At 38.1% G+C, this 13,610-nt stretch overlaps 1 protein-coding gene across 1 annotated transcript; it reads right to left on the minus strand.

Moving 5' to 3' along the window:
• Window positions 1-664: 664 nt before the first annotated feature.
• Window positions 665-13,372, minus strand: GPR37 (G protein-coupled receptor 37). Its single transcript, XM_032221852.1, is given in 8 exon segments — window positions 665-896; window positions 898-1,031; window positions 1,034-1,168; window positions 1,171-1,222; window positions 1,224-1,372; window positions 1,375-1,536; window positions 1,539-1,566; window positions 12,404-13,372. Coding segments are annotated over 8 exon segments (1,773 nt in total). The 3' UTR covers window positions 665-752.
• Window positions 13,373-13,610: the final 238 nt, after the last annotated feature.

Genomic DNA, 13,610 nt, shown 5'->3' on the forward strand with positions numbered 1-13,610 from the left:
ATGGAAATTTTCTTGTATTACTTGGTAAAATTGTTAAATTGCTGGTTAACAGTACAGGGAATACAATAAAAATGCTATTGTTCTGTGTCAATCTCATAATTATTTACATCAAACAAATTTAAAACTATTCTCAAACACTCTAAATCACGTAGTTTCATCAAAACATTTGGAGGTGGGTGTACGGATACAGTGATCTTGGTTAAGCAATTTAAAACCCCATTAGTAAAATATATAGGCATATACTTTACATGCCTCAAAATAAATGGACTTACTACTATTTGTTTCCATATTTTAAAAAGTTCATAAACAGTGGAATCCTTTGCATATTTATGCAGAAGTCTAAATTTAAGAAAACTTACTATCAAGTATCTTTATTTAGGATTGCAACTTTAGAAATGTTTGTTATAAACATTATGAATGAAATTCCAGTAATAATTATCCAAGCCAAAATCTGTATTAGTTTAAATAATAGAAGAGAGTGGTCAAAACTAGTTCAACCTTCCTTAATAAAGGAATGCTAGCACCATCAAGATAATGATTCTAAAGATCTCTGGTAAGTCTGTTTCTTTTTAGTAGCTAAAGTTATTTCTCAAAGAAAAGTTGTTATATACAAACCGGCATACTTTAAATTTTACACAATGTACTTTTCCTTTTGCAACATAGGAAAATAAAAATAGGATCCAACTGAAATTAACCTAAACTCAAACCAATTTTATTGTACGTTGGAAAAAGAATTCTGAACAAAGAGAAAATCAACAGTGAGTTCCCACAGAGGCAAATGTGGACATTTCACGACGTATTGTACTAAAAGGGGACAGCTCAAGCTCTGTGGTATATTCATTGTCATTATCGTCACTTGTTACAGTAGAAGACTTCTGAATGCACTCATCGCAACAAGCAACAGCAACACTCCAAAACAGCTCGGCTGAATGGTTTACAAAGACAAAAGAGGAGAACTGGAGTCACGCAAGATTTAAAGAACAAGAGAAACTGACTAATCAGATGGAGAAGATCCATAGTCTGCTGAGATACCCTGTGGACATGTAGGTAGTGACAATGTTGCAAATGTTTTCTGGATGGTGCAAAACCATACAAATGGTCAACGCCACCACTGTACAGTTCATTTGGCTTTCCAGCTGAATCTGCCGCTTGTTCCCACGGGTGCAAGCTTTTCCACCTTTCGGATTTTCCTGGCAGTCACCAATGAGCAAGTGATGGTAAAAAAGTGTCGGTAAGCAAAAGTAACAGCCGAAGTACCACCAGAGCCTTGCACCATCGTATGTAAGGGCTAGCACATATATTGTGTCAGGTAAGTGGGGAGAGACCTTGACCACACATCGCTCCACAGGTGGGTTCCCACTGATTTCAGAGTTTCTTTAGTCAATTGGCGCAGAACCACTTCAGGAAGCGCCAGCAGTAATGCTCCAATCCATATGACAGCCAGCTTGGCTGTTGTAGATGTGCAGTTTTCAATCATTTCATAATACATTTGCACGTTGGTGGCAGCACGGAATCGGTCTATGCAGAGAGCACATATGTGAAGGTTGTTACTCCAAGAGATGCTACCTGGATAAGGAGGAAAAATAAATAAATCAGAATGTAGATATGAGGATGGTGGATATACACAATTTGATACCAAACACAAAATTCCAGACGCCTAGAAAACTACCAGCCTAACCTATTAATTTGTTATAGGATAATGTATCTTTATTGGTGGAATATTTCCTTTTATTGAAATTTTTCTTAATATAAATTCAAATGAAAATAAAGGCAATTGGGAAAATAAGTAAAGGGAAAGAGGAAAAGTCTGGGGCAGAAGGAAGAGAAAAAAAACACTGACTTCCAAACTTTTCCTGGTGCTTTAAGTTACATTAAGGTGCTTTTTCAAAAGGCAACTGGATTTTCTTTGTTTTGCTTGAAGATGTTTCCCTTCTCGCTCGAGAAGCATCTTCAGTTCTGTCTGAATGGTGGAAGCGAAATGTCTTCAAGCAAAACAAAGGAAGTCCAGTTGCCTTTTGAAAAAGCACCTTTGGGGCAACCATGTCCCAAATGACTGAGAATCTCCATAGGCAGTAAGTTACATAGTAAATGTATAAACTCAACTTTTCACTTTTACATAATACTGAGTATTAGATATTTCTATAACAACAACCTGTTTTAATAATCACAACCCAAAGTTAAAAGTTTAATTCTTTTTTCTCTTTTGAGCAGAAAGTCCAGAAGTGGTTTCCGAATAGAAAGAAAGCTTGATACATTCTTTTCCTCAATCAACACAGTTAACTTTCCCATCACAGCCAGTCCCAGCACTTTTTCAATCCATGGAGCACTTCCTTTAAATGACATCCATATTTTCCCTTCCTCTCAAACCAAAATAATTAAAATACACACAGTAATCGCTTCAATATATTAGGAATTAAACAGAGGTGTGGAAAAACATTCAGACAGAATAAAGCTTAATAGTATTCTATTATAATTTGTTTTAAATCTGACACTATAATCATTAGGGTATATAACTAAATAAATACACTGAATAGGGAGCCAGACACTTGTCAGTTTGTACAGGATGCATCTTGGTCCAGTAAAAAGGTATTACCTGAATTGAAATTAAAGCTGATTCTATCCTGCCAGCAGCAGAAAATCAGTGTAATTGCATTTTTTTTTTCAGTTCATGCTCTGCTGCTCTGCTCCTTTGGCATATTATCCTGTCTCGGTTAAAAAAAATGACCCAAAACAAGCATCTACCATCAGATGAAAGCAAATTCCAACCAAGAGCTATTTAAAGAACACAGTGCTACCTTTTCCCCAGTTAGATCATTAGTCCATTCCTTGGAATGTCACCTGTTCCCAAAATGGACTACCTTTTGGCATGCAGGGTCTGAACACAACAAGGGGAGGGGGAGGAATCGAGGATTTCAAGATGAGACGAATCATATCACATATATGCAGGTAAGGATCGGCTTGGGGAAAAGGGGGGTTGTGTATGTGTGCATGTTTGCTGTTATCCACGTCTTTCCTACCAAGAACAGCTGGGAAATTGGTGTCAGCTTCATGGTCAGAGGGTTGTAAAGGATGCAAAATGAGACTGTGGGGACTCAGGCGGCCACTATGAGTCAGTAGTAATTAGCAGATCTCCTGTATTTATATGAGAGAGAGGTGGCCTTCCAGATAGTCTGGCCCTGAGCTGCATAGGTCTTGAAAGGGCAGCCACAGCTCATTAAATTATTCCCAGGGGGCAACTTGCATTTAGAGCGGGTCTTTCATTTCCCCCGTTTGCAGTATTCCTTGGGCCAGTCAGCAGCCTAGACGCTGGCACAGGCAATCCCCGATAAAGCTCCTTCCATTTATCATAATAGGTTGAAATTCAAGCATGGCTAACAGCCTGAATGGTTCAAGAATTACCGTAGTTGGCATATTATCTGTAGCTGTATGAATATATACTTTGCTACAGCCATTCAAAAATCAAATTTCACAGGGAACAAAAGAACTGGATCTTACCAGCTTGATAATTGCACTTAACCTGAAAGGTTCAGAATTAGGATAAGAATTAGAATAATAGAGTTGGGATACTGGAGCTCAAGCAGGTGTTATACCATTTCAAACAAATGGTTGCCCAATCTTTTTTTTTTAAAAAACCTCCAGTGTTGGAGCACCCACAACTTCTGGAGGCAAGCAATTCCATTGATTAATTGTTCTTACTGTCAGGAAATTTCTCCTCATTTCTAAGTTTTAGGCTGGCTCTCTCTTCCATAAACTTCCATCCATTGCTTCTTGTCCTGCCTTCAGGTGCTTTGTAGAATAGGTTGACTACCTCTTTTTGGTGGCAGCCTGCTAGATATTGGAAGACTGCTATCATGTCACCCTAGTCAGATTATTCTCATTAATTTCATGAAATGGGAAACAATGTAGGCAGTGGTTGGATTCAAATTTTTTACTACTGGTTCTGTGGGCATGGCTTGGTGGGCGTGGTATGGCTTGGTTTGGTTTTATTGGACTTATATCCCGCCCTTCTCCCAAAGGACTCAGGGCAGCGTACAACATAAAAACACATATGACAAAAGTTAAAACAGATTAAATAGGAAATCCAATAACCTTCAACTGACAATTTAAATCAAATTTAGATTAAATTAAAATTAACAATTAATAATTTAGTTTATTCTATTCAGGCCAGGCCGGCTTGCTGAAAAAGCCAACTTTTTAGGGCGCGCCAGAAGGACCGGAGGTTGGGGATTATGCGAACCTCTGGGGGCAGCTCATTCCAAAGGGAAGGCACTCCCACAGAGAAGGCTCTCCCCCTGGGGGTCGCCAGCCAACACTGCCTGGCCGATGCACCCTGAGGAGGCCAACTCTGTGGGATCGTACTGGACGGTGGGAGACTACTAGTGGCAGTAGGCGGTCTCGCAAATACCCTGGGCATAAGCCATGGAGTGCTTTAAAGATCATAATTAACACCTTAAATCGCACCCAGAAAACAACCGGCAACCAGTGTAGGCCGCCTAAAAGGGGTGTAACATGGGAGCATCTAGGTACCCCCATGACAACCCGTGCAGCAGCATTCTGGAGCAGCTGGAGCCTCCGGGTGCTCTTCAAGGGCAGCCCCATGTAGACAGCATTACAATAGTCCAGGCAAGAAAGGATGAGGACTGTGCACAGGGCAACCTGATACAGAAAGGGATGCAACTGGCGTACCTGGTAGAAGGCCCCCCTGGTCACGGCCATAAGATGTTCTTCTAAACTAAGCCGCGAATCCAGGACTCCCAGATTGTGGGCCCTCCCTGAGGGGGAAGAGGAAGGATACTGTGAAATCTCGATTTTCTCCTCACTCCAGGGGAATGTTACTGCAAAATCCCCATTCCCTCCCGATCAGCTGGGACTCGGAAGGCAGAGAATAGATGGGGGCATGGCCAGTCAGAGGTGGTATTTACCGGTTCTCCGAACTACTCAAAATTTCCACTACCGGTTCTCCAGAACTGGTCAGAACCTGCTGAATACCACCTGTGAATGTAGGGCACATAAATAATCTCATAGGTCAATGACACAAGTCTCCAACAGTAGTTTGGTAGAACCTCTTCTAGGAACATCCAAACAGGAAGGAGGCTGAAACAATGTCTCTACCATGGCCCAGAGGAATAGCACGGCTACTGGCATGGCTACCAATGCTCCTGAAGATTTGTAATAGAACTAGCAGTGTCATTTTCCTTGAATATAGTTTCTTGCTTAATTATTCATCAAAGTGAACAAAGTATTCTCAGTATCATATTCTGGACGGCATTCCACTTGAAGTAGGTGGGATGTTTTATTCAGATATATCTTGCACTTTAAGAGTATTACCTTCACTAAGAATGAAAGATTGGAAGACTGGTTTATAATTATAAGAGTTCCAGGTTTAGGGATAGTGTTTTCAGTAAAAGCAATATAACTGCCTTCTTTAAATACATCCCTCGTCCAAGGAAACAAGAACTCTCTCATGTAATTATAGATATAGCCTCAACCTAGCCAAAATTAAGCAGCAAAAAAAGATTAGAACAGATGTCATCTCATTTCTAAACATACTTTCTATGTCCCACTGAAATATAGCATCCACACACCAGGAGTGAACTAAATTTTAAATTGAGGATTATGTCGGAATATGAATTTCATATGCACACCTGGACCTGCCAAACTGTTTCAAATGTACTGCTATTACTCTTTGAATCGTAAGTTATTGAAATACAACAGTCTTTTGAATTTGGCACCCTCCGTACTTTCTATCAAAGGCATTTGATTTCCCCTTTTCAGACTTACAAATTTAATTAAAAGGCATCACTTTTGTGAAATACAACTACAGTTAATTAATGTTTATAGATTTCAATTAAATTTGAAAAGGTGCTACCAGACACCTTCTGATTTTTGGCTGCCACGGTCTAACACATCTCTGTCCTCCAATCCAAATTCTTTCTAAGAATTTGAAAACTTACAATTGGAAGACATGGAGAGAATCAGATTGGGGATAAATCAAAGTTGTCAGTACTGTTGCCTTTTCATATTTAACAATAATGTCTGACATCATTTATTGTGTAAACTTAGAAGGGAGTTTAATTCCAAGGAAGAACATCTAGAACTAATTTCTACAGCAACAAGATAACAAATGTAGCTTTTGTTACCCTCAAACACTGCTGAGTTCTGTTTTCTTCTGTCAAAGACAAGTCCTTTCTGTTTTGAAATTTCACATATGTTGGGTAAATTCAAATGTTTGTGGACCATTTTAGCCAATGCTAATATTACCTCTCTTTTCATTTGCATGTATAAATGATCCCAAACCATTTCTAATACCAGGATGGACATTTGACCAAATTCTGGTTGGCAAAGCCTTTATATGTTTGTTGAGAAGCATACATGAACCCTGATTCCTTTAAATAAAAAAAAGGAATTTAAAATGATCAAGTTTTATTAGTAGGGAAATTGTCAAAGTTATAATTTCATGTCTCACTGAATGTGCAGATTTGCCCTGGAAGTTCAACCTGTTTTCAGGTCTGCTTTGACATTTCAAAGAAATACTCCAAGTATTTTGTAGATTTATGACACTGGGCAAGAAACTTCTTTTCATCACTGCGAGAAAAGAAGATGAATATAACAAGGAAAATTCACTGCTTAAATTTATACATTGTTTTTTCCAACAGCATGTACGGTATATACTGCCCAAATCATCAACTTTGGGAAGCTCAGAATAACATATGCAAGATCATCATGTCTCACCTCTTGTTACTGATTTGTTGCATGATTTACTTAAAATCAGTTGTAAAAATAGATGAAATGCAAATCACCGCCTTACGAATATTAACCAATGTTAAATTGGATTAGTGAAGTTCTATGCTAAATGCATGTCTGTAGTGTAATAAGCTGATTAACCTGTATGCTCATAAATTGATCCTGATTATTAAATGATATATCTCTAACATTACTGTATATTTATTGTCATTAATATATCATATACCATAGATGTGAGCCAACAACTGAATTAGCATGGCATTAAATAACTAACTTGTCACTTTAGTTTAACACATATATGCTGCTGTCTTTTATAAGAACTAAGCAGCTTTGTAAGAACTAAGCCATCACACTATTATTGTGACTTTAGCCTTCCATTCTTCCGAGATCGGTAAAATGAGGACCCAGATTGTTAAGACAATATATTGACTGCTTAGAGAGTGCTGTAAACCACCATAAGTCTAAGTGCTATTACTATTGTGATGTCATCACATTACTTGTTTAAAATTGTAATCCATGATATATATTCCCCGGGGTTAATTCCAGAAATGCATGGAGTAAAGCACTTGTGTCTTAACTATTCTAAATATTCCCTCTTTTTAAGTATCAATTCATGGGAGCAGCAGTTCCATTAAAATCAAGTACATTAATAGAAAGAAAACATATTTCAAAATAAATGAAGCAAGAAAATACAAGTTTTTCTAATTTCTTACTAATTTACAATAAGTACTTTCTGAATTATGACAAATATAAGCAATATTTCAATTTGGATAGACTTTATACAATATGGCTTTAAATTGTTGATTAAAAACCAATTCATAAAAACAGTATAAAAAAGAGGTTCCAAATTAAAAATGAAGATGCAGCAAATGAATATAATTGTTCTAACAGCAAATTAAAATTCCACAATGCATCTGGAAGTTAAATTGCCATTACATAATTCTTTCATGTTTTATAATAGCCGCATGAAAATTAACAGAAAATTGGGTTTTAAGTCTTTAAAGAGATTCAACAAAATGTTTTCCATCCTCAGTAGAAAAAAACTTAACAAATGTTAATGCAAATATTAACCCAGATCAAAAGATTCATGCTGACCATGAACACAAATCAAGTGCTTTGATATATATTTATAAATTCATGGCATGCAATTAAGATGAAATCCACATTTTCCTTTTTATAAAAGGATAAACTGAGCCAGCACCTTTAAAGTTCTATGTTAAGATTTACAAAGAACATGGTTGCAACATCAGCTGCAATGTTATTTTAGTTCCTTCTTCTGGTTCAGGAAATTTATACATTTGAATTACAATTTCATTGAGCAATCTCTTGAGCATAAGATACAGTACTAAATTAGTGGCGAAGGACTCCTCACTTTTGAAAGTTCATTGGACTAGTCTCTCACTTAGTGAAACCTACCTCACACAGATGTTGTGGGTATAAAATGAAAGGAGATTCCCTGGTAGGTTACCTTTATCTCATGGAAGAATGACAGGGTGAAAACTGAACTAAAACAAAACAGGAAACATGTAATATAAGTGATGCATGAATTCTATGTTCAGGTAGATAAGAAAACCTGAGAACTTTCTATATCTGCATTTTTTTTTTGCCTAAAGACCACTGATGATGCTCATGGAAAGCATTCATGTTTTCTTCTGAACTTAAATACAATAGATAATAGAAATATCAAAACCATGTCTAGAAGAAAATTGTATTATTGAAGAAAGCTGTATTATCCTACTCTGTAAATTATTGAAGTCAGACTGCATATTATATCTGGAAATAAGGTATAAAGTATCCCATTGTGCTTAATTTTTAAGTTGATTTTAACTTCTTGGAACAAAGTACGTATTGAAAAATAACACATGCACTACTAGTATTAAGGCAAGGGAATTATTATTTGATGGGATGACTTCACGGTTTGTAACATCTAATGCAGAGGTATCAACGCTTGTCATGGTGGCATCATGGTGACGTATCGGGGCTCCCCCCTCCTTCGCTAAACCGGGAGTGGGCGTGGCCAGCACATGACACATCCAGTTCACCGGGAGTTTGACAGTTCTGATCTAATGCTATCTCCTCGCCCCTGAATCATAATACTAATGCTTTTAATTGTAGAATTTTATAGCTTTTATTGTATACATTCCCACGTTAAATTGTGTGAGGTGGGTGGCCATATAAATATGAAAATAAATAAAATAAACAGGTCACTTTAAAGATATCTTACATTAGACTCGCTATCTAGTCTTTTGTATGGCAATGCTTACTTAATGAACATTTTTAAAAAGACCTTATATTTAGGTTACAAGGTGATTCTTTAAATCGACTGCTTTGCAATATCAAATTTCACAGATTTCTCTGTATCATGAGAACATAATAGGTAATATCTGAAGATGGCAAAAATTGCCTTTTTTCCCTCCACTGTGAAAAAAAAAATCACTTCCTAGTTCGGAAGATTAATAACATTACCATATTCTCTCTCAGTTTCAAGTAACCTGAAAATGGAAGCAATCAATGGCAAATTATTGTCAACTCCACTAACACTGTTCACAAACACAAGGACAGGGGTGTCAAACTCAAGGCTCAGGGGGGCGGATCCGCGGGGTGCTTAGATCTGGCCCATGGGGTCACCCTGGAAAAAGTGAAGGACTGGCCCACAGTGCCAGCGGCCTTCCCAAGCTCCTTTTTCACTGGCAGAAGGTTGCAGGAAGCTGCCAAAGCCGTAAATGGAGCTGGGGAGCCCGTTTTCGTTGGCAAAACGCTCAGCTCACCACAGCCACCCCGACACAAATGACATTGATTTGACCACACACACCCTCTAAGGCCACTGGTGTGGCCTCAATGAAATTGAGTTTGACACCTCTGTACTAGGACTTAAACTGAGGAACACTTCTTTTCTTAGAAATTATGAGGCCCTCCAGAGATTATTCAGGTACAACTCCCAGCAGCTTTCATTATTGCTGATGCAAATTAAGGCCTCTACAGTAATACTTGTATTTCATCAATCTTTAGAAGAGCATTATTATCCTGCTTTGCAAGGGATTAGATGAACATATGAGAGATACATCAACTAAGGCTTATTTACCTTCAAATGTTCAGAGATGACATGCCTCTCAGCGGCAGATGCTTGGGATTAAAAATAGGGAAGCATCTTTTTCACATGGTGTCCTAGGACTCTACAAACATTATAATGCTGAAATGTTCTGAGATCAAAATGGCCATTGTCCGTCTTCTGAACATGAAACCCAACATACGTTATGAAAGATTTGTTCCAAGTATGAAACAAAACATGGTTGTTTTGAGAGGCACGAGTTCAAGCATGAACACACAAATCATTTTTTTCTTTGAATTGTTCAATTTCTTGGAATTTTTCAAGTTTGGAACAAAATACATCTTCTATATATAATGCATATCTCTACTCCAATTTTTCATTTCTTATTAAAGCCACTATTGAACATGATGCCACAATTGAACAGCATGATCCAGCAATACTTGTTTTAATATATTTTCAATATGCACCTGCACTTTAAAATATCCTTGACCCAATATAAAAGAATTCTAAGCTTGCATATTAATTTAAGCTAACACACCAAGCTCAGTAGTGAGGAATTCTGGGAGACGTAGTTCAGTGAAAATGAGAAGTTCCCCATCCCAGTTTTAGACCCATTATTGCTGTCAAGGTAGAAACCTTCCAATATAAAGTGACAGATGGTTACACTGACATCTTAAATTTATTAAATAGCTCTAGGACTGTCATGAAAAGGTCATGTTTATTCCATGCTCCTGTATTTTATGAGAAGTTCTACAGTTAGGGCTCATATCTTACAGGCAAGCTTTTAAAGTTACAAATCAGAGTGATTTATTTGAGCAATGTATTTCCAAAGCATTGCACTTTCTGCTCTAAGAGGACCCAAATAAATAAATAAATCCACACCTTGTTTTCCATTCCTTGGCATGAATGCAATTTAAATATAATTCAGGAAATATTTTTGCCTGACTAATGGGCTACTAGAAATGGACTTTCTAAGGGACTATAAGCATCCTATTTCCCTTCATTTACCCATCTGCTGCTAATTAAATGAATGATACCAAGCATACTGTCACATGCATAGAATCATTTCACACTATCAACCAGATTTAATGGTTTCTTTTTTCCAAGAAATGAATAAAATAGACAACCGAACAGTGGAAAGGATTCTGTCCAACCTGGGTAGCAAAATATCTATTTCCTTGCCAAAAGCCAAGGATTTAATCAGAACCTGGGATATTTAAAAAAGTAAAACAAATCAAAACAAAAAAAGAGCAAGGGACCCAAAACTAACTTCATATTTTTAATACTTTTAGTTTACTTGAATTTTTGTAATTTTTATTCATTTCATGACTGCTATGATATGTTGATGTAAGCTGCCCAGAGTTGCTTGAACTGTGATATGGATGACAAATGAATTTAATAAATAAAAATTAATAAAAAATAATATTGTGAATATTGCAACCATCATGTTTGTGGCTTTCATACTGTAAGACTGTCTCTTTTACTCTATCAACTTTCACCTGTAGAAAAAATGAGATATTTTCTTGTGTAGTAAATCTGAGAAGACACGTAACAAGGATTAATATTTTCCTGGTCCTTTTTTGTGACATTTACATTATACAAAACTAAGCACCCTATATTACATGTTTGCATATGTTTGGATGCAAACACTTGGATTGGATCCAACAAATATTTGTTTAACTCCATCTATTGGCCTACAATACATGGATGTAAGCCAATATACAGTTTCTACATCCTACTAAGTTGAAAATTGGAAGCAAATGTTACAGTTTTTAATGCAACTTGTTTCATAAAATAGAGATAAAAGTCTTATATTAGTTATGTCTAACCATTTCTCATTTGTAAGTCAAAAATCAGTGGGAAGTATAGAAACATCATTTTTAACTTTAAATGCATCTCTTCAGTCTGGGAAATGTAATCTATTGCACCATTTTGATTGAATACATAAAGATTGAGCAACCTTCCAGATGTTTGAGATTCCAGCCACAATCAGCTGCAACCAGCATAGCCAAAGGCAAGGGAGAGTAACAGATTGCATGCCCTTGGAATAAATTACTGGAGTTTGTAGAACAAGAATGGACAATGCCTATACCTGAGATCCTTGGAACAGAGTTGAATATCTAAACATAATGTAACTTATGTAAGCAGTGCCTTCTTCAAGTAGAACTATTTAGCAGATTGAGAAAGAACGTACATATTCTTAACTCATACCACAATAATATAAATAATTCATCTCTTGAATTTAACACAATGATTTCCATTATCAAAGACAAAATGCAAAAAGTGAAAGCAAACACACCAGATGAAGGAAGAAGGGCACCCCCAATTTCTAAATATCTGGTAGAGCAGGAGTGTCCAACTTGCGTGATGTTTTGTGACTTTTCCCCCTTCCCTAAACCGGGGTGGGCGTGGCCAGAATGTGACTCATTCTGCCCATGGGCCACGAGTTTGAAACCCCTGAGGTAGAACCAATAATAAATATCTGTAAATATGAAAGACCAAAGCAATGGGATTCTGATTCCAATTCATTAAGAAACCATTGGGCCCACGATCCCAATTTTGTGAGCCTCTATACGAAACTGCAGGGAGGTGACATTTATTGTTACTTACCTCAATGTAAGGTACAATTTTGCAGGAGAAATCCTCCAAAAGCCACTTTTTGGTGAGTTCTTGGAAGATGACCAGAGGCAGGCAGAAAAAAATGATAAGGAAATCCCAAAAGGCTAAGTTGGCCAGCAAAGAGTTGGAGATGCTCCTCATATAGTAGTTGTGGCAGACAATGCACATCACTGCCATGTTCCCCATTATCCCAATGCCAAAGATTATAACTGACAAACACATGACTGCGTAGGCACCATAGGACTCCTGGGTCAGTGGGTAAAAGGGGTTCTTCACATGAGGTGGCTGGAAAGTCCCATTTCTGAGGGCAGCAGGTTCCCTTCCTGCCACGTGACTGGCTGAGCCATTCAAGGGTAATGCCTGAGGCACAACATTCCCCACAACTCCATGAAAGGGAGTGGTCTGACTATCAACTGAGATATTGAAGACACTGATGCGGTGCCTGTTCTTGAAAGTTTTGCTTTTTCTTGCTTCTCTTGTATCCTGGGACTCACCAGCCCCCCGCTTGCTTCTTGGAAATTTCCTGTGCCCAATTCTTGCTGAGCTCTTCTCCCATTCTTCAGCCTTCGGAGCATTTTTAGTCCTCAAGGCTACTGAAGAATCTTGCCTCAAATGACTTCCGTCTTTTCTTTCCAAGTGATTCCCAGCCTGATGCACACCTTCTCCAGGCTTGACAGTCTGAGAGTCCCTCCAATCTTTGCTGGCATCGCTATAATCCTTCAAGGGAGTCCAGCCCTCCTGACCTCCAGCCTTAGCCTGGAGTCTGACTGGAGGCTCTTTGGGTAAGGAAACCTCAGGAATGCCACCTAAGTGCCCCACAACCCAAGCTGCTTCTTGCTTGTGGGCCACTTGTCGAAGTAACGGAGGAGCTGTCTGACACCACAATTCACACTCCCGACCTTTTCGGACAACACCCTCTCCGTTTAATGTGGCTTGGGCAAAGATCAACAGCATGCCCATATGCCAAAGCCAGCCAAAGGTTGCTTTGAGAAGAGGCATGGTTAGCAAGAAGGACCTGGTGGTACCTTCCAACCACACCCTTAGTAACAGAGTTTTTTGCCCAAGCTGGAAGGGCTGCCCCTTAAACGCATTTCACCCACCGATTTCCAAGCAGAAGAAAGGCGAGGAGTCCCTTTTGCCGATAAATAACCCTGATGATTTCCTCGAGAGGTATCAAGTTCGAGTCATGCCCTCAGCA

This window comes from Thamnophis elegans, chromosome 7 (genome assembly GCF_009769535.1).
Source record: "Thamnophis elegans isolate rThaEle1 chromosome 7, rThaEle1.pri, whole genome shotgun sequence".
Taxonomy (NCBI): domain Eukaryota; kingdom Metazoa; phylum Chordata; class Lepidosauria; order Squamata; family Colubridae; genus Thamnophis; species Thamnophis elegans.